This window comes from Alligator mississippiensis, chromosome 7 (genome assembly GCF_030867095.1).
Source record: "Alligator mississippiensis isolate rAllMis1 chromosome 7, rAllMis1, whole genome shotgun sequence".
NCBI lineage: Eukaryota > Metazoa > Chordata > Crocodylia > Alligatoridae > Alligator > Alligator mississippiensis.
Genome location: NC_081830.1, coordinates 18,529,325 through 18,552,861, shown reverse-complemented (window position 1 = coordinate 18,552,861; position 23,537 = coordinate 18,529,325). Strand labels below are relative to the sequence as shown.

The following is a 23,537-nucleotide window of genomic DNA, read 5'->3' as shown; positions in this document are numbered from 1 at the left end:
TCTTAATTTCTATTAGCTGTGTATGACAAGGGGCCCTGCTCAATTGGTTTATTGTTTTCCCCCCACCAGCATGATCTCCTTCCCCTCTCCCCACCCACCAGACCTTTGAACTCACAATTCAGCTCTCCCCAGTTTGGTTTCTCAAGGCTGCAGGGTTTTTGGCAGATTATTCTAAGGTACTTCTTTCATCTGACCTCAGGGAAGAAAAGAATCCCTTTGACTTCCACATGCAGCAGCCAGCATTTCTTCTACCTATTCTGGGAATTTTCGTAAGCAACCCTTTGTTTGTGGCGTTGCTGTGTGAAAGTCATAATGCCTAATTTTCCTTCCTCCCTTCCCCATTCAGAGTGGTTTATGGCACCTGCACTAGGTGCAGAGCAGAAGTTTAATTATTTGCAAAAATCTTAAGTAGTGATGGAAAATCATAGAGGGGGGTTCCCCACTCAGCAGAGCCTCACCCATCATCAGGACACTGCTGTCTGTGCTTGGGTTTAAAGTACTGTGCTTTAGTGCAGAGCAGGCAATGCCTCAGGACTCTTGTACCAGCAACCTTCCAGCAGTCACAGCCCCTTTTTTATGTATGTACCTGGAGCTTGAAATGACTCCTGCCCCGACAGGGGCCAACTACCCTAATAGATTAATTCCATCAGCCAACACTGACTTCCTCTTTAATGTGGAGCGACTGGAGGTTTAGGACCTTCCTAACCATTAGAGCAGTAGAAGAAGCTGCCAGGGGAGGTTGTGGAATCTCCTTCCTTGGAGACTTTCAAGAAGAGGCTGGATAAGCATTTTTCTGGGATGGTTTAAGATCAGCAAATCCTGCACTTCTGCAGGGGGCTGGACTTGATGCCCCTCCAGGTCCTTTTCAACCTTGTGATTCTGTAATCTGCAAAAAGTATGAGTCGGGTGCTCAATCCCTTTTGAAAGTCACCATAAGTTCAGTGCTCAAGTGCCTTTTCTAATATCATCCTTTTAAGGCCCTACAGGTGGAACATACAGCACAGGGCAATGATAGTCATCTTCTTCTTCCCATCTGTTTAATCACCTATTAGGGAAGCTGCCTTAAGGGGCAGAAATACGGTCAATTCAGGGGAGTCTAACAACAGAAGCTGCATCGTTCTTGACCCAGAGACTGCTCCAGAGCAAGCTTCAGGAAGAACCATGCTTAGCTGTCCCTGTTTGAAAGATGACATGACTGCATATGTTAAGGTGTTTGTATTTTTTTTTCTTACAACAGTCAGGCATTTGGAAGGCTTATTTCTGGCGCAAAAAAAAAAAAAAAAAAAGTCAACGTCTCTAATATATTTACAACCAGAAACATCTCAGGGAAAGTCATCACAAGTAAGCTCGGCATATGCACACACTCATAAATACAAACACCTGTTGGTACACAATGTGGCCTATTTACAGTGCTCCGTGCTGCTGAGCTATTGTACAGCCGAACATCCCAGGGCTGGATTTTCATTTCTACCCCTCATCCCGTGTCAAGGAGCTCTAAATTAAGAGCTGGCACCCACTTGAAATGCAAGCTTTATATGGCTGGAGGAGCATGCCACATGAGCATCAGCTGCCTGCAGCTCCAAGGAGCTGTCCAGCCTGAGGTTTCAGCAGGTATTCACAGCGAGGTATATGGATGATATCAAGTCACAGAGGTCTGCAGCCATCCTTTGCGGGTCCACCTGAAGAGCCAGCACCAGCTCCCACTGAACTGGCTCAGAGTTGCAGGCGCTCAAAGCCTCTGTAGATCAGCTCCTTAGGGCCATATTTTTTACAGGTGGTTGAGTGCAGAGATGCACGCAGGTGCTTGGGGGGATTTTCTAAAACACCAAGCTGCCCATCTCCAGTAGTGCCTCAGCAGGTTGGAAAACCCTGCCAGGAACCTAAACCCCTTTGAAACCTAGCTTGGAGCAACTGCCTGCCTCAGCTCAGAAGCAAAGAGCAGCAACAGGTGCCCTCTAGTACAAGATGCTGAGCCCCTGGCACAATCCAGCCCCGAGTGTGCAGAACATGACACAGTTGCCATTTTATAATGGGCTTTTTTTTCAGGTGGAATGGATATTCTTCAATGCCAGCTATTTGTGCTGCCCACGCAGGCAGTGATTTAGGCAATGAAATTAAAGTGAAGATCACTTGCTTATCTGAGGCCTTTTATCCCTTCAGCTTGGGCTCCAGCAAGAGGTCCAGCTGTATTCAGTGCACTCCCCCCCACCATCACCACCCAGGACATAATCCCAGAGTCTCCCAAGTCCTGTTACATTCTGTGTAAAATCCTGATGCTTTGAGGCCAGCAGATGCATGCTATGGAAATAGTAGCTCAGCAGCCTGGGCCCTGCCTGGCACTTTGTGTAACCATTTACACCCGTGCAGTTGGTTTTGGTTGCATTTTACAGCCACTTTGGGCAGGTGTACAGAATCAACTTGTCCTGCAAACCTAGCGCTTACAGTGCCACGGAGGTTAAGACTCCATCCCAGAGAGTAGAAACCTCTGGCCCCCACATTCAGGCTCCAGCTGCATACTGATGTCCCGCTTCTGAGGTAGTAATTTCTCTTGCAATCCATACAGGAGACACTTTCAGACCTTCTTCAGACCTTGCAGGCTCTTTGGAGACCACGTATGCTGTTCACATTGATTTTGGTCAGTTCTTGATCGGACCAGTGTCCTGAGAAGTACTGGCATTCATTCATCTCCTAGCCTTGGAGAGGGAGGTCACTCTGATACCAAGTCCAGCTTCACATCATGAGAAGTTCTGGAGCTGTATCCAGAACTGGATCCAAACCTCTATCGCCAGAGACGTCAGAGTATGACTAAATCCCCTGGGCTCAGCCCTCTTGGGCTCTGGTGTAATCCCAAGCAATCGGGCTGAAAAAAAAAAAGCCTTCATTGCAGCAAAGCACCATCTCTTTCTTATGCATCTGTCAGATGCACTGGAAAGATGCCACCTGCATGCAACACATCTCTCTAAGGTACAATTTCCTCTGCATAATGTCTAACCCTGGAGAAATTGCCACAAAGTTAAGGTATCTGCCTTTCAAAATACCCAAGTCAACACCAAAAGTACAATGAATATCTGCCTATAGGTCTCATTTCTCTTTTCAGATGGACAGAGTTGGTACATGAACCAAGAGTAATAGTTCTCCACAGAAGGCCTGGCCATGTTCCTGAAAGAATGGAGAAGAATAAACTGTCAATGCAAGAGGAACAAGAGTCATCTAGAATCACAATCACTATGAAAAATGTCAGCGTCTTGGGTCTCCATCACAAAAAAAGCGATTAAACATGTATTTAGGGTCATTCAAAACCTGTGCTTAATCCCACTGGAGGCAAAAAGAAAAAGAAAAAAGCATCCTGTGGGAGCAACTTACCTCAAGCTTCTTAACAGGCTGTGCAATACAGCAATCAACAGGACTATTCACAGGCTTGGAGTTAAGAACGTGCCCAAGTGCTCTGCTGGATCAGGGTCCATGCCCCCCACGGGCAGATGGAGAGCAGGGCCACTCCAATGAGAGACGGCAGTTTGCAGCTGATGTTACAACGTGATGGGCACCCGAACCCCAACCGGGTAACACCTCAGGGCAGAGGTTCATTTTTCTAGGGCAAGCTCATGGGATCAGCCTCTTCCCGAGCAGGCCTCAGTACTTCCCAGTTCGGATGAGCTTGAGAAACTGAGATTCTGGTAACGTTTCTGAACCTCTGTTCCCAATCCAGGCCCACACCAGGAGGCGAAGCAGCAAAGTGACTGCAACTCTTAAGGAAAATTTCTACTCCAGGTCAATTTGCAGACGGAGATTTCAAGCAGTTCATATTCAAACTAAGGGAATCAATGCAGATGGGAGGGGAAAAAATAAGGAACACCCTCTCTTCCGTCAGCTAATAATGCTGACTTTGGGCTAACCTATCTTTTCAGGTGTCCAAGTATTTGGCATTGGTGTTTTCCCCAGCTTTCACCTGGAATACAAGCAGAAAGGCCAGGGATCTCCTGAGAAGATTTATTCCAAAGCCTGGTTCACAGTCCCAGGAGGTATGAAGAAGCATCTGCTTGCCACTATCCGAAACCCCAAAGTAAACTGCAAATAATTCACCCACCACTGGTCTTCACTTTATGCACGCTGGTTTGCAGTAATCATCACTTCTTCAGTATTCTCCATCTCAAAGGATCTCAAAGCACTTGGCTCTTCCCTATCCTATTTTTCCCTGTGATTTTTTTTTTTTATTTTTATGGACCAGGCATGAATATCTGTACTAAAAAAAAGCAGTGACCCTGTATACAAATGATACCTCACTAAAGATAAACAATTTATAACAGAAATCCTTGGTATAAATTATTTTTAGAAATGCCAAATTCCACACACTACATCTAAGAAAGGGACCAGAGCTCAGAAAAGCTTAGCACATCGTGTGGCCGGATGGGAGCTGAAAGGTTTAGAAAACCAGGCTCTTTTGAAAACCCTGGCCCCAAATCTGGGTGCTGTGATCTGGCTCTCAGCATTTTTTGAACATCTGGGGCCTGCAGCAGTGGGAATATCAATGTTGCCAAGTGACTAAAAAATATATCCACTCACATGCTTCTTTTTCCTTCCCTTATAGTCAGGCTCCAGGACCTTCTGAGGCTTCTTTGCTGGTAAACCTGGAAAAAGGCAGTCAATCAATCACCAGGATCATTTCCTGAGCAATAATCAGGATAAACAGGTCGCTGCCATCACTTCCTTTAGCCTGTTGATATCGGTCAGATCAAGTAGGATTCAGAAGGTGCAAAAGCCCCTGGGCTGAACTTGCAGTCTCTACGCGGAAATCAGGTTCCGAGATAGATAGAGCTGAGGGGGCACACCTCGCCAGACCAGCCCGAGGCATGGATCCAATAGATGGCACCAGAACGAAAGCAAGAGCTCCAAAGACAGAGCCAAGGCTGCTGAGCAGAGTAACCCCAGAAGCAGCCCCATCATCGGAGATGGAGAAGCGAGGTCTGCTGGGAATCCAACCCGCCGCTGTGCAGACCACAGGCACCGCGAGCAGGGGGAGCCCGTGGGAGCAGTGCCAGGCTCTCCAGGCACCGTGCGGTGCCTTCAGGAACCCCCGTCAGACACCTGCCTGTGCCCCGATGGCCCAGTCCCCTTCCCAACACCACAGGGGCTCTGGCTGGAGGCACTGGGGGTTTCCCTGCAGAGAGTAGCTGTGGTGCTGTGAGCCCCAATGTGGCAGGAGGCAAAGGGAGCCCCCTGCACCGCAGCACAGAGGCCGTGCCCCCCCTCCCCAGTACCCCCCAGCTACTTACTGTTGCAGGGCCGGGCAGAGCGTTGTGCAGGTGCCCTGCAGCAATGCGTCAGTGAGCGGTCGTGGGGCCAAGCCATTGCCGTGCCCGTTGCTGCAGGCCAGGCCTGCTCCATCAGCACCACTGTTGGAGCGGCTGCTGCTGGCACTGCTGCCACCCGCCTGCCCATCGGGGCCTGGGCCCTGGGCGCAGGGCAGGCGCAGGCTGGGCCAGGAGGGGGTGGCATGGGGGCAACGGCGCGGGCATGCCAGCAGGCGCTTGAAGGCACGGCGGAAGTCGGGGCTACGGCAGTAGATGAGCGGGTTGCAGCCGGAGTTGAGGTAGCCCAGCCAGTTGAGGAAGATGAAGGCCTGGGCGGGCACAAGCGGGCGGCACGCAGCGCGCAAGATGTTGGCCACAAAGAACGGCAGCCAGCACAGCGTGAAGGTGCCCATGATGATGCCCAGCGTCTTGAGCGCCTTGTGCTCGCGGGCCGCCAGCAGGCGCGAGGCCCGACGCGGCCCGGGGCCCAGCTCGAAGCGGCCCTGGTCGCGGGCGATAAGCTGCACCTGGCGGCTGGCCACGGCGAAGACGCGGGCATAGACGAAGAGCATGACCACCAGCGGCAGGTAGAAGGAGACGCCGGACGACAGCAGCGCGTAGGGCAGGTTGGTGACGAAGTCGCAGCAGCGCGGGTTGTCGTAGCAGCGCCGCGCCTCCGCGTCCGCCCCGTCGCGCCACCAGTGGTTGAAGATGGGCAAGAAGGACACGCAAGCCGACACGGCCCACACCAGGCACACGACGGCCCGCGCCCGGCCCTTGGTGACCCACGCCTCGTAGCGCAGCGGCGCCGTGATGGCCAGGTAGCGGTCCACGGCGATGGCGCACAGCGTCTCGATGCTGGCCGTCACGCACAGCACGTCCAGCGCCGTCCACAGCTCGCAGCCCGCGCTGCCGTAGGGCCAGTGGCCCCGCAGCACCAGCCCCGCGCCGGGGGGCACCACCAGCAGCCCCATCACCAGGTCGGCGCAGGCCAGCGAGGTGACGAAGACGTTGGTGAGGGTCTGCAGGCGCGGCGTGCGCGCGATGGCCACGATCACCAGCAGGTTGCCGGCCACGATGACCAGCACCACCAGGCTGAGCGCGGTGCCCAGCGCCCACTGCGCCCCCGCGCCCCACGTGGCGTTGCCCGCGGCCGCCCAGGCGCTCGCGTTGCCCGCGGGGCGCGGAGCCATCGCGCAGCGCCCTGCGCCCGGCCAGCCCGCACGGCACGGCACGGCTCGGCTCGGCTCGGCGGGCTGGCCCCCGCGGGAGGAGCCTTTAAAGGCTGCTCTGCCCCGCGCGGAGGCAGGCGGAGCCCAGCCCGCCCCCGGCACCGCCCCGGCTCCTGCCCTCCTCCAGCCGAGCTCCAGGGGAGGCTTCGCCCCCCACCCGGCCTGCCTTTTGTACGGCTTGCTGCCCGGGCCTGCAGCAAGCAGGAGAGAAAAACTGAATTCAAACCCCCATTGCTACCAACTTCATGATGTTGGCTCTCCGGCTTGCAAACCCAGCCAGGCACCTGGGGCAGGCGCGTGCATTGCACGGATGCCTTGGGACCTGCCAGGCGCCTTGGGCTGCCCCGCTGCGCAGGAGGCGAGCGCAGGCTTGATGCACAGTGGTCGGGCGAGCCTCTTGGCTTGCACACGTGCACCTTTCCTAGTACACGTTGCATTTAGTGCTTCCGATGCCAGGCCCTAAATACCTGCACATCAGGCTGCCCTATTGTGCAGGAGTGCAAGCGTATGCTTTTTTTAAGTGACTCGATGCACAGTGCTTGGGCAAGCCTCTTGGATTGTGCACCAGCAGCCTGCCTACGTGCGCACACATGCACTTTTCTTAGTGCACATTAAATTCAGTACCTCCGACGCAAGGCATGAAATAGATGCCCATCAGGCTGCCCTGCTGCACAGTTCAAGCATATGCTTTTTTAAAGTGATACGATGCACAGTGCTCGGGCAAGCCTCTTGGATTGTGCACCAGCAGCCTGTCTACATGCGTACACATGCACTTTTCCTAGTACACATTAAATTCAATACCTCCGATGCAAGGCTGGAAATACATGCACATTAGGCTGCCCTAACGCACACAAAAAAAAGCATACGCTCACACTCCCAAGTGACACAATGCACAATGCTCGGGCAAGCCTCTTGGATTGTACACCAGCAGCCTGTCTACATGTGCACACATGCACTTTTCCTAGTGCACGTTAAATGTAGTACCCCCGATGCAAAGCACTAAATATGTGCACATTTGGCTGCCCTACCGCACAGGAGCACAAGCATAGGCTTTTTAAAGCAACACGATGCACAGTGCTCAAGCAAGCTTCTTGGATTGTGCACCAGCAGCCTGTCTACATGCGCACACATGCACTTTTCCTAGTGCACATTACATTTAGTACCTCCAATGCAAGGCTGGAAATATATGCACATTAGACTGCTCTAATGCACACACACACACACACAAAAAAGCATACACTCGCGCTTCTAAGCAACATGATGCACAGTGCTCGGGCAAGCCCCTTGGATTGCACACCAGCAGCCTGTCTACATGTGCACACATGCACTTTTCCTAGTACACATTACATTTAGTACCTCAGATGCAAGGCACTAAATACATGTGCATGAGGCTGCCCTAATGCACAGGAGCAAAAGCACATGTAGACACAACCCAGATGTTTGCCCCATACTGTCTTGCAGTGCAGCAATATGAAGGAGATGCCGCATCTCTAGGGTGATGTGCACACACTGGGTGCAAAGGACGGTTTCCTGAGGGGGAAAAACAGACATTTGTAGCCTGGTTCTTGCATAATGTACTTGCCACTCTCCTAAGGAAGCTCTCCCACCTCCATGAACTCCCGACCCATTTCCGCATCCACAGCACCTTTTCCATCCCAGTTTTACAGGTGGAGAGCAAGACACCATGCAGGAGTGATGCTGCCACCACCACTTGGAGCAAGTGGGAGAGCAATGAGCAGACACTTGATCCCTTGTCCCCTTGGCTTCGGCCATTACACTTCACTCCATACACTTATCCCCAATTCCCATTCAATGCATCTGGGATCACGCGTGAGGTCTGACACTGGTAAGAACAGATCTCCTAGCCTGGAGCCTAGCAGGCACACCTTATAATACTAGGTTTTTGCTTAGCCTGGAAGTTTACTAAAGCAACATTTAATTTATTTTGCAATAGTCAGGAATGCTCCCATATGTGTGCCTTTGGCACAGCACAGGCCTGGCCCTTATCCAGGCAGATTTATAGACACTTAAAGCCCACTGTGGGATGTCTGTAGCAAAAGCCTCCCTAAAGTTTGTTTTTAGTGCAGAAACTGGAAGGCAGACAGGGGGGAAGTATCCTTGAACATCTCAGTGCAGCCTGAACTGATGCACGAACCTGCCCTGATATAGATCACTCACCATCCCACCACTCGCCTCCAGCACTCACCTGCTGCGTGCATGGCAAGCAGAGCCAACGCACCTCACTCCTGCCAGCTTTGCCTCCCCTGGAAGTGTGCAGCAAGGGTGGAGCCCAGTTGCTACCTTGGATTTGGGCATGGGGTTACAGGAAGAAGCAGAGACCAGAAGGGGAAAAAAAAAAAAACCCACTGCTAACAGTTTCATGACTTGGCTCACAGTTGAATGAGTTCATCTGGGTAACACATATTCGCTCAGCAATGAAACAGGGTGCAGGGAAGCAAACCCACACTGCCACTCATGTCGCTATAAGCAGCATGATAAAAACCAAGGTGGAGGGTGGTCTTATGGGGCAGTGGCAATTCCAGGAGACAGGATTTAGCCTCCCCTGCACCACTACAGTGTAATCCAAATGAGCCTGGAGAATTAATGACAACCCCTGGAATTCATTCCTGCAGGATCAGCTCCTGTCCCTGCCTGCAATTACAAGGTCTGCAGAGCAGTCCTGCAGAGATGTCTAATAACATGACCTCCTCAAGAGTTTGAGCAGGTCATGTTATTAGACATCACCATCTAGCACCTATGGGTTAATAAGCTAATAATATTTGCACACACTGAGGTTGAGGTGGCATCCAAATGGGCTGCAACTTGTCTGTCAGCTGGAAGGGCTGGGGTATAAGTAAACTTTGTTGCAACAAGTGTCCTGCCTTATACCTGTGTGCCATACTGTACAGGGGAGATGGTGCTGGGCTGATACAGACCAGCTGCTTGGCAGAGGAGAGCAGGCAGCTGCTTCACTTTTGTAACAGCATTTTATTAAGAGCCCTTCAAGTGGATAAATGGAAGCTCCCCACACAAGGCAAAAATAGCAACGGCTAGTCCAGGGCACCTTGAGAAGGAGTGGGAAGCACCCATCTGAACTGCCAAAAATGGGGCTTACACCAAATGAGTGGTCTGAAACGTCCATACAGCATCTAGCTCTAGCAGGTGCTCGGCCTCCCCCAGCTGCTGACACCAAGAACGAAGCCTCCCACCTGTGCTGGGGATGCAACTCAGCCCCCAGCTTGCAGCACTCAAACACTGCCACCCTCCAACACCGATCAGCCATCTACAGGATGCTAGACACCATCTGAACACAAAGCCAAGGCAAAGAACTGCCCATCTCTTGCATATCTGGGTACCAGAGTCCTGAAAAATAGCTGGACAGCAGCACAACCCCAACCCCATTCATCACTTCAGCCACCACCCATGTTGTACATGTTTCCAACTTCCCCGAGTGAAGCCTGAGTTCCCACACAGCAAGGCCAGCCAGTAGACAGGCCACCAGCATCCCACTACTAGAGGACCTCAGGGCACTGGAGCTCTCTGTACACAGCTCCTTTCTTCTTAGGCCATTCACCTACCGAGGCAGTCAAGTCTTCCTGCCTGTGCCCCAAAGCTAGCGCTCTCCTCTGCATTGCTGGACACATGTGGGTAGAACTTACTTTTCTGCAGACCAGATCAGAAAGCCAATTATCTGTTTGCAAAAAATCAAGACAGCCTGAAGGCCTGGGACTGGACCTCCCCATGCTTGGTGCTGTACAGGCACACAGGAGGCAGCCCTGGGTGAGCTAGTTGTCAGAGTAAGCGTGACAGAGTTGCTGGCTGCATTTTACGCGTAAGTGAAGCACCAAGATTAAGCAATAGTTAGTTCACGCGTGGAACTCCTCGCTGCAGGAGAGTGTAAGAGACAGATAGTATATGATCAGGTTCCAAAAGGGATTAGACTTGGAGAATTGTTCTGCTCCTCACCCTGCTTGCACACCGATTGTGGGTTTGCACAGCTACTCTGCACCCCGGGAAACAGGAAATTTCTTGGATGCATCCAGGGCTAGCTCAGGGCTCCTCACTCCTCTGTTTATAAACATTAACATGCAGCAAGGGCTGGCTGTGCATATTTTCCCATGGCGCTTGGAACACAAGGAGCTGAAGGAAGGGATCCATGCCCCAGTGTCATCAGGGAGCAGTCCAGAAGTACTACTAGCTGGACAAAAAAAGTTTAAGCAAATCCAAGGGTTGCATTGCAGCAAGGATTGCAGCATGTTGAGTGGCTGGGTCACACCATGCCATGTGGTCATATGATGCAGCTAGACAAGAAATTAGTTGCATGACAATCACTATCCGAGTAGGAAATATGGCAGAAAAATTCAGTGCATCCTTTAATTGCAGACTCTCCAGGCAGGGTTTGCTGAAATGAAACAAATGGCAAATATTGAAGAAGAAACTGCTGTGAGTGAACTTTATATTCACCATCCCAGCTCCAACAATGACATTTGCTCAGTCAGAAGACTAGCCCCATGTCACATATTCAATGGCAACAGCATGCATTTCAAGTGTGTGTCTCTAGTGGGTTATGGAATAGAGAAAAATCCCACACAATTTACTGATTCGTTTTGATGCACTGGCTGGGGGAGTAGTTAACTGATTGCACGATTTCACAATGATTACACACTTAATTTATACAACACAATTTTATTTTAAAACTCTTTGCTACGTATATAACACTGCTTAGCTTTAAGAAACACCACAAACATTAAAAATACAATAATTACATATATCAGAAACAATGCTCCGAATGCACTTCCTTCCCAAACAATACTATAAGAATTAGTGTTACAAAAACAACTACAATTACAACTAAAAGTTAAATTTGAATCAATATTATTATTTTTCATATTATACTTACAATTCTAGAATTCCAAGAAGCCAAATACCAAAATATGGTTTCATTCCTCAGTAGTACGATTTAATGGGTTGGCCTCAGTAGTACGGTTCAATGAAATGGGCTCAGCAATACAATTCAATAGGCTGGCCTCAGCAGTGATAGGACTAAGTCCCCTTCCTTCAGTCCCTTTCAGGTGCTCCGCGGCTTCAGCATGAACTAAGAGATTCGTGTTCACAGAGAGGGTGGTTCAGGTGATCAGTATGGACCCGGGCTATACTTGCAATTTTTCCTTCGTTGTTCTACAAGTATAGTCACCTCCAAATTGGGACAGTAAGTTACCGTTTTTATGGAGCGAGCTGCCGTCAGTGGGCTCCTCCTACTCAGTATGTCACTGCTCCCAAATTTGGGCTCGGATCTTACTCAACAGATTCTTTTACCTTTGTTGAGCATTTTAAATTACCTTTGGGAAACTTCCATATCACTGCAAATGCCCTTTTCTTACTAACCTGGTCAAAAGGCCTCAGGGTTTGATCTCTTGGAATTCAGGATATTTGCTCTCTTTGTAAAAGATTTCTAAAAGATGAAATTTAAATTAAGACTTTAAGCAAAGTCAGGACCTTTTGCACGTACCTTTTGCACGTAGTCCCCAAAACAAAGAACTAGATAAGGAGATAAATCGTATCTTCTTCCTGAAACTGGCTAATGGGCAACCTTTACAAACATTCAAACTATTTCATTCAATATGACAGTGTGCACATGCACCCACACGCATTGTCCCCTGCCCCCCGCTCATGAACAGAGCAACTGTTATCCGCTGAGAAAACAGTGAGGTGCAGGCAAGGTGTGAAAAGATGGAGATGTGATATTCAAATTGGGTGTTTGTTATAAATACACTCGGCACAGAACTGCACTCCATGTCACAGCTGCTGGCAAGTACATAATGCTCGCATCATGTTACACCTCAGACTTCCTGTGTAGGCAGGACACATGACCTCTTGGGGACATAGGCAGGTTGAGACTAAATACATTAAAGACCAGGGGACTTAGAGACTGGAGAACTTCAGCATGCAGGAGCACTGGCCTGGGTAACACTGGTAAAAGAAGGATTGTTTGCCCACTATCACCACAGTAGCTGGGAGCAACAATCCATGGTAGAAACAGGAGGACAGCTGTAAATTTTTTTTTTGCAAAGAGAGCTTCTTCCACAAAAGACATTCAACTCCCCAAGACTAAGCTTTTCAGGTATTTAACTATTAAAGATTTGAGGGACGTTCTCAACCAGCTCTATGTAGGTAGCAGGTGGAAGGGATAAGCTGTCCCCAGAAAGCTTCCCTTTCCCTCAAACACCAGACCCAAAGTGGTACACCATAAGCAAGTCCCAGTGGTGACTGCTCTCCCATCTGCACTGCGCAAAAGAGCCTGCAACAGCCACCCTATCACATACCGACAGCTCTGCTCAGAGGATGCAGCGGGCCAAGTGAGGGAGGGACCAGCGCAGGAACCCGCTCAGCACATGGTGCCAATTTGTCTGGTTTACAGAATATACGGGCCACCACTGCGGGTGCACTGCACGGCTTGGATGTCTCTTCCACATACATTCACCATCTCTCATACATTTTTTTACAGTGGTTTCACATTCCTTTTGGCAGTACCTAATCGCTCCCCCTGCTGCAAACACTGCTTTCCACTTCCTGCATCGATGCTGCTGCTCCCTGGTATCCGTCAGGGCAGCCAGCCACTGGAAGACAGCAATAATACCCTCAGTGTAATCAGATGTGTGCTTGCTTCAAGCCCTCTGGATTCCTGGGTCTCCAAAGTACTCCCCAGCTTGGCAGGCACCATGTAACCAACCACCCACCCTCCTCATTACAAGGTACCTCCAACTCTCTCGTGCTTTCTGAGGTCGCTGTGCCCTTTCTGGCTCATCACTAGATGCCAAAAGCAAGCAGAACTGGGATGGGATGGGAAGAAGCAGTGCTGGGTCTCCCCAGGTGGTGCTTTCTTCCCAAGCAAGCATTTGGGAGTGCCATCAGAGGCTGCGGTATGGGTGAGGGAGGTCCTGGCAGCTTCCAGGCACCACGGAGGTGCTTTTCAGGCCTTGAGGGAGGTGCAATACCTGGGCCGAGCCCAGCTTAGACTAGGGCATATTGAAGGGGCTCTGTGCACCCCTGCAGAGCTGGAGGCAGACTGAAGCCAGCCAAGGCCTGCCCCAAGCACCCTCTCACTCCCAGCGAACATGTACACAGCTCCCTCACTCTTGTCCTTCCAACCCTCCCTCCCAGGACGTCGGTAGTCAGGTCTGTGAGCTTTCAACAGCGTGCCTAGGGGGGTGCTGTGCTTTACCACCTCCCACCCAGGCCAACACCATCTGTTGACTTGTGCTCCCCTGCCTCTGCTGTACCTCTCAGCTCACACTCATGATGACTGACCTCTTCGAAGTCAGGATTGATACTGCTCCAAACCTGTAATAGGAGCAAGAGAGAAACGTCATGAGGGCTGACTTGATGCAAGGTCAGTTAGCTCAGGGAGGCAGAGGAGGAGGGAAACAGGCAAGATCAAGTACATGGGTCAGCACAGCGGACAGCCATGCTGGGTGCAATCTGCAGAGCCCGCTGTCCTGAGGAGCAACACATGAATCACACCAGGAGACCAAGCCAATTTTTGGGATCTTGAGGAACAACACTGGGTACCACAAGGCAGCTCAGAAGATAAGGCTACGTTCAGCGAGAGGCTGATGCAACTGTCCCACATACAACACATTCTCCTGCTTGCTCACACGAGCTGCTGTCTTTGACTCTACAGCTTACTAACAGGGTCAAGGGATCAGAAAGCCAAGTCCAGTCCAGCCCTCCATGGCTGAATAGCATGCAGGCTTTGGGCCATGTTTCCAAAGTGCAGTGTCCTTTGCATCTGCAAAATGCATTTACACAAACCTGCCGCTCACAACTGATTCTGGGTACGAGTCAGGTAACAAGGCCTTGTCCACACTGGGGAAAACAGATGCACGGACAAGTGCTAGCATCCACCAGGTGTGCATTTCCTTCCTGGAAACAGGGCTGCTCTGGTATTGATTTACATTTCCAATTCTTTCACAAGACACAAATGTGACTGGGATAAAACACCCCTGCGACACAGAGGCAGCACTTTATTCCCTTCAATAACAGCCTTCTGTATACATGGTTGAGCGTGTGACCTGGGCCCAGGAGGAAAAGAAGGACCTACTATACCTTGGATCAGCTCCACCCATGCTACCCCTTTGCTGGGCACCCTTTTGTTCAAATCACCCTTACACGAGTCACCCCAGGCATGGTGCATAACTGAGCTCCTGTACCCCTTTGCAGATGCATCACAGCCATGGGTGATAAGGGACAGCATGGGGAGCAGGGCATCAGATAGCAACTCAAGTGTTCAATCAGACAAGATCCTATAGAGCCAAGGTGCCCCCCCATATTTAGTTGTTCCTGTCCCCGCTAGCCCCCACAATTAGTAGAGGCTACTATGTTACTTGGTGGGCTAGGCCCATGTCTTAGACAGGATACAACTGGGCCTATAGGGAAAAGAGGAGCAAGTACAAACATTGGCTTTGATGTCCAGTGCATGTTCAGATCCTCAGAGAGCCTGATGCTGATCAGCAACAGAAAGCAGCTTTTTATATCTGGGAACATTTTTTCTTACCTCCCCATCCCCCGCCATCTTTGGCAGCTGCTTGCATACTTACTGTGAAGAGTGATAAAAAGTGGATGCCCCACAGCAGATCTGCCCCTATCCCCCCCTTCAAAGCCTATAGAGATGGAAGGCAGGGCTATGAGCAGGAAAGTATTTGCATCTCATCATCTCACACCTTTTGCTCTGGCAGATCACAAGGAATTCCCCCGCTTCCAGCCCCTGAGCCAGAACTCCCACACATCCTGTCTTCCCTCAAGGACACTCAGCACCCTCAGCTGCTGGGCATCAATGCTGTCACTGAAAGCATCCAGCAATGGCATCTCCATACTGGCTCAGGCACCATTAGTTACCATCCTCTGTATCACCTCCATGCCCTAGTGGTCCCAACAGAATAAGGACCCTGCTATGCTAGGTGCTGTATGTTCACCTAGTGAGTAACAAACCACCCCTGACCCAAGGAGCTCATCTTCTACACAGGTAAAAGAAATGAAGTATTATCCCCATTTTACAGGTGGGAAATGGAGATAGGAATAGATTGTGTGATGGGCCCCAGGTCATAGAGATGCTCATTAAACCCAGACTGGGATCCAGACCTCCCCTTCTTCTGAAGGAATCAAATATGCGGGGAACCCGGCATCAGTGCTTGGCTCATACACCCTAGCACCACTGGCCAATACACAGCACAGGACAAAGCTGCAGGAAAGATCAGGCCACAGAAAGCCTCAGCAGAGGTGGAGTCTGGCCATCACAGCTTGGTCTGGTATTTAGATTTGATTTGGGCCTCAAGGGAGTGGAAACTTGTGACTCTGCCCATCTCCATTCCACTCCAGGACTACTGAAAACTTATTAAAGTCTTTCCGGACAGACGCAGGGCTCAGCACAAATCAGCAGAGACCATCTCCAGAGATTGCTCAGTTTCACACGGAAACCAGAAGACCTACAGCAAGCATTAGGCAATGGTACATCAATTGTTGGATACTTGCCCTGCATCTCCGCCAGCTCTCAGAGTATTTCACCAAGCAGCCCCTCCAGCATGGGTGACGGGGCAGAGCCCAGTGCAGCAAAACTACGCTGAGCTTTCTGCACGGAGCATTTGAGGGGCCGCTGATAGCAGACAGCAAGGCCCACACACAGGCACAAATGAACAGCACCTACCCTCACATGCACATCACAAGCCCACATACAGCAACTCACCCCCACTGCCCTGGCCCTTGTGCAGTCACTTCCATGACGTGTGAACTGCTATATCACATCACTTGCAAGCATTAACTGTCACAAAGTGGCTGAGTCTGTTAGGCCAAACCTATGCTACAGAGTTTTGACAAAATACCTCTGCTGGTCATGGTGGGACTTTAGACCAGCACACCCATCCAAGCTAATCAGATCCTCTGGCATAGGCAGTTGCACCGCAAGAGCTTTGTCATCACTGCTTATGACTTCTTGTGCTTGGGGGCTAGAATATGCTATTGTGTCAAAATAGTTTTGCCAACCTAAGTTGCATCTCCACTACTGTGCTCCCAGGGGGTACCTGGCCTGCCAGGGCTCATTTCCCCCCTGCTACAACACTGTAGAGAAGCCTTGAAGCAGCAACGAGTTGTGTTTGCATCTGCTCTTAGCCCACTTCACACACTCAGAGAGAGTGCCCTTCATGCAAAGGATGATCAGGGCCAGCCTTCTTGCACCGTCACCCATGTACATGCACAGGGGTATTGCAAGGACCCTCCCTTGCAGACAGCAGTGAGGGCTGGTGAACCACTGGCTCACTTACTGCACTGAGCATGCCAGCAGCTGGAAGAGACTCCCCCAAGTCCAGACCTCCCAGTGTGGAGACAGCAGCTAGTGGTACTGGTGTACAGTCTTATTGCATTAAAGCCTCACTCATCGGAGACAGCAGTTCATTCCTCTCTACAGCGGTGGCAGAAGCAGGCTCCTGATCAAGAAGAATGGCTTGGGGAACCTGAGCATCTTGGGGCTCTGCACACCCTGTGCTGTGGCTAGGACAGTGAGAGAACCAGGCACCCAGCAAAGCTGGGATTTACTATGTATGCCACACTATGAGGAAGACAGACAGCACTGTCTGCAAATATCAGTGCTCTATGGAGGTGTTGACACAGCCCAGGTGGGGCAGGAAGATAAGATTTATCTGGGGCTTCGTGGTGAAGAGGACATGGAAATCCTGCCTGCCTTTTCTTGGCTCTTACCTTTTGCAGAAGCCTTGGCAGCAGCCACAAACAAGTCAGGGGTAACAACCCCCACCAGCATCCCCATGCCAGCCTTACCTTTCCTCCAGGGCTCCAGCAGGCAACAGTCCTAGTCCTGCTCCTGCTCCTGCTCCTGCTCCTGCTCCTGCTCCCTAGGAACCTACCCTCCTCCTCTCACAGCCTCTGCCCAGGCTGTGCTCTCCCCTTTAATGACTCTCACCAGGCCTGCGTCCCTCCTGCAGGTGCACTGAGGCAGGGCTGATTGAGCCAGAGCCTCTCATGCACCCTTTCCTGCCCTGTGCCTGTTCAGTGTTAACTCCTCATGGCCAGCGTTGGTCACCTGGCTGGTGGCAGCAGTGGACTTGCCGAAGAGACCATGTTACACATTTCTGACCCTATAGTCTTCTTCTTGTGCCCTTGTCATCACCTAGGTGCTTTTCCAGAATCACATATAAGCAATGGCTCTTTCCACTGCTGCAGTGAGGTCCTCCTTCATACCAGTCGGCAAATAAGCAGGTACTGCACGGTCTGCACTTCACTGCACGTGCATGTATTCATATCATTAGAGTAGCTCCATTTGATCATGGGTTTTTTTGATCTTCCAGTTTGCATGTGCAGGCAGCTCGGGCATCCCCCCGTTGGCCAGCCTGTATCAGCCCCTCTGGGAAGGTCCTCCTGGGGTTCCAGGTCCATTTCAGGGCATCTGGCTGCACGTAAACTTTCCTTCCATAATCTCAGTCATGCCCTGTCAGCCATTGTGTCCAAGGGCACAACACTGGTCACAGAACTGTTCTGCGCATTATGCTATTTGGTGACTTATGTGTGACCGTAGAGTGGACGCCTGGGGTCTTCCATCTGCCGTGATCATTCTTCTTGGCTCACTACCTTACAGTGCCCTACAGTGAATCCCTTGAAAAACATCTTGAGGAGAAAATAAATGTGTGTGTAGGGAGAAAAAGGAGTGTGGCGGTCTCCTTCTGGAACAGGGATGGGATCTCCAAGAGTGCTGCCTCTCAGAGCTGATTTGGGGGACAGAGGTGGGGCATTCAGTATAGAAATGCCCTGGCCCTTCCACATGGGATGAAGGACTGGAAAGGGGAGCAGAGGCACAGGGGAGCCAGCTGCAAAGACCTAGGAAGCCAAAACCCAGATTTGGGAAGGAGTGCTCTTGGGGTGCTGGCGTGTTGGAATATAGGAAGTGATCAACAGGGCATCTGAACACAGGAATCACCAGACCAAATGTGGTCCAGTATCCCATCTGTGCCTGTGGTCAGCACCAGATACTTCAAATAGTGAAGGGAGGGAACTGTGGAATAATACTTCCCTTCAGTGGAGTCTCATCCTAGTCTGTAGTAGAAGTGTGAGGTTGAACAACCTGCAGGAGTTGGTATCTTTGGCTGCGATGAACCTGGGGGCATCTGTTTTCCATCATGGGAGACTCAGGGCCTAAGATCCAAAAATATGACCATCTGGTTTGACCCATTCCACAGTGAAGTTGACTGTGGGTTGGGTCCTTTTAAGTGCACCCCAGGCAAAGCATGTACACACTGTCAAGGACAACCCTGCAGGGGCTGATGCAATGGAGCAAAAAGATCGTGCTCCCCTGTGGGGAAAACAGGTTTGCCCTGGACATCAGTTCAACCCCCTAATTCATTCCAGGCCCAGTCCTATTCCCTGTGACTCTGTGCCAGGGTGCGAGCATTCACGTAGCTCTTCCAGGACAGGGATACAGACTCCACCAGGGAATCCTTTACAGCAGCAGGTTGGCTTTGCTGGGACATCCCCGGATGGCTTCCAGGGCCTGCAAGGGCTTGGGGCTCCCAGACTGACGTGGCCCCAGCAACACTTACATGAGATGCCAATCACCAGGTTCAGATTCCCAGTGCAGGGTGCCCTGTGCCAGGAAGGGACCTCCAGACAGCAGGACCTGCAGTGCTGCATAGGACAGGGAGTCCAGCAGGATGTGGCTAGCTGGTATTGTTAGCAACACAAGCACCAGGTGCATTGCCTCAATCGGATAGGAGTGACTGCCCATGACGCATCTCCCTGCCTGCACCTTGCAGTCTGCAGAGTCGTAATTGTTCTCAGGAGGGCAAAGTAAACAGCAGAGAGTGCCGGAGTATCTGCCAAGAGCAGCTGTGCATGGCTGAGACCTTGCAATGGACAGCAGTGGGGAGCAGGACAGAGCCTCTGAGTCCCTCCTGGGCACCGGGAAATCCATCAGTTCCATGGACAGCGTTTGCAGCTGTTGCATACCGGCTTCCTTCAGCCCTAGGGATCTGCAGACATGGTGCCATCCCTCCCAGCACTCTCAGCTCAGAGTGCTCTGCCATGGCATTCATGCCCTGGCTGCAAGCAGGGAGCAGGATTTCTGTGATAATTCATTTTGCTTTTCATAGAGACAAAAGGACGATTGCCAGAAGCCCCTGGTGACCTGCTAGAGGGCAGCTGCCTCCTCAGCCTTTAACAGGTAGGCACTACAAGTCACTGCTAACAGTCCAGCTGGTGGTATGTGCTACTGCTGCCCATGGTTTCCTGCTCTGAGGGCCACTCCACCATTTGTCAGGCACCAGCTTTTCTGAAAAAGAAATGTTCCTGTCAGCCGTAACTGTTGTGGCAGCCAGTCCCTGAGCTGGCAGAGCTCTCTGGAGCTTTCAAACAAAAGGGTGTCCAGCAATGCCTTGGCATTTTTTGGACAGTGATTTGGCTTTAAGACAGGCTCGGGGATCTCCAGGCTATGGCTGTCTGCTGTACACATCTTGCCCCTTATGCAGGGTGCAAAGATGCAAAGCCATGGCCATGCCCCACGTTTTCTCTGGAGGGCAGATTAGCTGTGGTGTCAGGCCAGGGACCCTTCTGCAAAGTATCCCAGAAGGAGGATTATTTAAACACCAGAATGAAAAAAAAAAGAGAGAGCAGGGAAGGTTTTATTGAAAAAACCTACCCACAGCGGTTTGCCAAGCGGAGCAAGCAAAGGAAGGCACTTCTGCATGAGAAGGTGGACACTGTAGTGATTGCTGGGATCAGTAACATGGGTATGCAATGAATGCAAAGGATGAAAACAACAAACTGTAATTGCAGCGCTGTAGGTAAACTCTGCAGACCCTTTGTCAGGCTCTAACTGGTTACTCCCTAACTAAAGGATCATCTCCCAATTTCTGTATCATCTAAGTTAGAGAACAACTCTAAATTATAACTTTTATCATTACAGACTCAGTGCATGAGCTGTCAGCAACTGAGGAGCACCGGGAATCTTGTGGCAAACACAGATGCTTGGGAGATTTCTGATCTTTCCTGGTTTCAGCAGGGCTGGACATGCCATGGGACTCAGGGGGCACGTCCACACATGCAATTGAGCACGTGCGCTTGCAGCAGCTCAAATAGAAGTGGTGCAAATTTGAGCCGGGGCTTTTTGCCTCAGCGCACGTGCTCAGACATGCACTTTGTTGTGGAGCAAATTGTGCCACTTGGGGCAAAATAACCCTGCCTGGCTCCTCCTGGATCTGCATCCATGGGGAGCTAGAGGCTGGGGCCAGCACCTGTGCTGTCCCCTTCAGTATAAAAATCTGCCCTGTCCTGGCCCCACCCATACAAAAAGCTGCCCTGGCAAGCAGCTTAGGACTACTCACTCTCAGGGGCTTCTGGGGCCCGGCCAATTGGTACCTGGGGACACTACCCCTTGTGCCAGCTGGACTGCTGCAGCAGCATCCCAAATTCATTTTAAAAAATACCCCAAAATCCATGTTTTTCCACAGTTAAAACAAAAAACCACTGTACACACACATGCACGCACACACACATATATCTAGAGAGAGAAACAGAGAGACAGTGATCAGTTGGGCAATGCTTTATTGGTATATTTACAAAGTTAAAGCAATGTGGAAGCCTACCAGTGTCTCTATCATCATGAAAAAACTAAATTCTAAATACCTATACGTGTTGATGTGTGCTTTTGGTTTTCTTCACACATCATGGGTGTGTGATGGGGGATGTGGTGTTTGCAGGAAGGGGGTGAGAAGGGATGGGTGGGTGTGTGTGTGTGGAGGGATGTGGATAGGTGTGGGGCAATTGCTGGGGGGACTGTGGGTGTGGGGGACCTTGTGAGGGGGCTGCTCAGGAGGGGTGGGTCCCCTGGCCCCCAGAGGGTGCAGCCTCTGCCCAGGGCCCCAGCTTGCCCCTGGAGGGCCACAGCCCCTATCCCCCCACAGGGCATCACCCAGGGTCCCAGCTCCACCATGGAGGGCCCTGGCCCCCCCACCCAGGGCCGTAACCTACCTTTCTCAGCAGCAGCATGGGGAAAGTGCGCCAAGCCCAGCCGGGTCCTGCCAGCCCTGGGGCTCCTCCTGCCGCCCAGCCAGGGCAGTCATATTGTGGCAGGACCCAGCACGGCATGTGGGGACCATGTGCCAGGCCCAGTCGGGTCCTGCCACCCTTGGGGCTGCTCTGCCACCTGGCCGGGCCCTTCCTATGGTGGCAGGACCTGGCCCCGTGTGTGGGAACCACATGGAGCCGAATCAGGTCCTGCCAGCCCTGGGCTGCTCGTGCTGCCCAGTGTGGCTGGGTGGCATGAGCAGCCCCAGGGCTGGCAAGACCCAGCTTGGCTCCACGTGGTCCCTGTGCACCAAGCTGGGTCTTGCCACTATAGGAAAGGCCCGGCCGGGTGGCAGGACGCCGCGCAGCACACGGGGACCGCATGCCGCACCAGGTCCTGTCACCGTGAGCCAGGCTCAGCCAGGCTGCACAGCAGACGAGCCCCAGGGCCAGCTTCCACCTCTGCCCCGCTGTGCCTGCAGGGGGGCGAGGACATGGCCCAGCCCCATGTGGCTCTCTAGTCCGGCTTTGCACTGGAGCAGGTCACGCGGCTCCGGGAGGTGCAGCTCCTCCTGGAGCCGTGCGACCCGCTTTGGTGCAAAGCCAGACTAGCGAGCTGCAGGGATCTGGGCCAGGTCCTCACCCCCCCGCAGCCCTGGGGACATCCCCGCAGCCACTCCCCAAACCCCCCACATCCCCCTGCCACCCCCCTGCACTTATCTTGGACAGCGCAGGGGCAGCAGGAGCACCAAAGAGACCCTGTGGGTGAAACTAGAGTGTCTCTTTTGGAGGACGGACTCCCTGCTGGCTCCGGGAACGGTTTCAAACCATGCCTTGCTCTGCTCTATTGCGGAGAGGTGTTTTTTTTAGACCCAGGGGTCTAATTTTCTCCCCACGCTGCAAGTTTGCAGCAGGAGGAACATTTTTTCATTCCCGCACGTGCCTCTTGCCCCACCTCAGAGGGGTTTGAGGTGAGGCAAGAGGCACGTGTGCACTCATCTGGATGCACCCAGGGTGTCCTGGCTTTCCCTCAGCAGAAGAGGCACCAAGTGCTTCTGCATGCAAAAAAGGCCAAGATTAAGAAACTCTCTTTGAATTTCAAGCAAGTTGGAGTTTGGGGTGAAGGCTCAGGAAAGTTCTCATCCCCATTTGCTCTTTCCTATTAACTATTCGATAAGGAGGTGGCTGCTGCTTTGCCATAGTAAAGTCTGCAGGATCAGCCCTGCAGCTGTCAAAACCCACTCCAGGCTGGAACCTCATGTCCTCTGGCTCAAGCCATTTAAGGAACATTGTTTTACAAATTCACCCGAAATCCCCTTGGCCCTGTCATAAGTAACAGGGAGGGTGAGGGAGATGCAGAGCCATGTGGTTTGATACGGATGGGCCCTCAGCCAGTCAAAAGGCATGGCTATGGGCCATCGGTTGAGCTCTTACTTTAATGTTTCCAATGATAATTAGTCCGGACTCTTGCGCTGAGACTTCAGGAATAGTTTCCATATCGGCATCCCGAATCTTGCTTTGAAGTTGTTTGGGACTATCTGTCAGCATGTTTCCTTCTCAGCACATAAACAAGCTGTGACGTGGCTTTAACCCGCTGGATACTGCCTGTCCCAAGAAGACCAGGGGACGCTCTGTGTAAGCTCTCTTAGCCATGGTAAACTCAGCTCAGAGGGCAGGCTCCTTTGTGCCCCAGTAGCAACTGCTCCTTGGACTGAAGAAAGCAGGAGAGGGGGAAATAGCAGGCAGAACAGATTTTTTTTAAAGGACTTTCCTTGCCTTTGGTTCAGGTTGGCATTTTAAAGGGGTTATGGCAGTGGATCCTAGCCCTTGGTTAGGGTTGGGAGTGAGTGACTTTCAATAGTGGATTGAGTGCTTTGAAAATCTCAGACAGATAAAACTTCATGTGATTATCATTACCAAGAATGATAATCACATACTCACATACTCAGCCACCTTCCAC

General features: G+C 51.6%; 1 protein-coding gene across 2 annotated transcripts; it reads right to left on the bottom strand.

The window, feature by feature from the left end:
• Positions 1 to 1,200: 1,200 nt before the first annotated feature.
• ADRB3 (adrenoceptor beta 3) lies at positions 1,201 to 6,525 on the bottom strand. 2 transcript variants are annotated; one of them, XM_014595317.3, is made up of 3 exons: positions 5,271 to 6,525; positions 4,561 to 4,625; positions 1,201 to 3,159 (listed from the first exon to the last, which is right to left on the bottom strand). In XM_014595317.3, the coding sequence occupies exons 1-2, from the start codon at positions 6,479 to 6,481 to the stop codon at positions 4,586 to 4,588; spliced, it is 1,251 nt and encodes a 416-aa protein (XP_014450803.2). In that variant the 5' UTR covers positions 6,482 to 6,525; the 3' UTR covers positions 1,201 to 3,159; positions 4,561 to 4,585. The 2 variants fall into 2 exon arrangements, with proteins under 2 accessions (XP_014450803.2, XP_059586664.1); XM_059730681.1 differs by having other exon boundaries at positions 1,201 to 2,860.
• Positions 6,526 to 23,537: the final 17,012 nt, after the last annotated feature.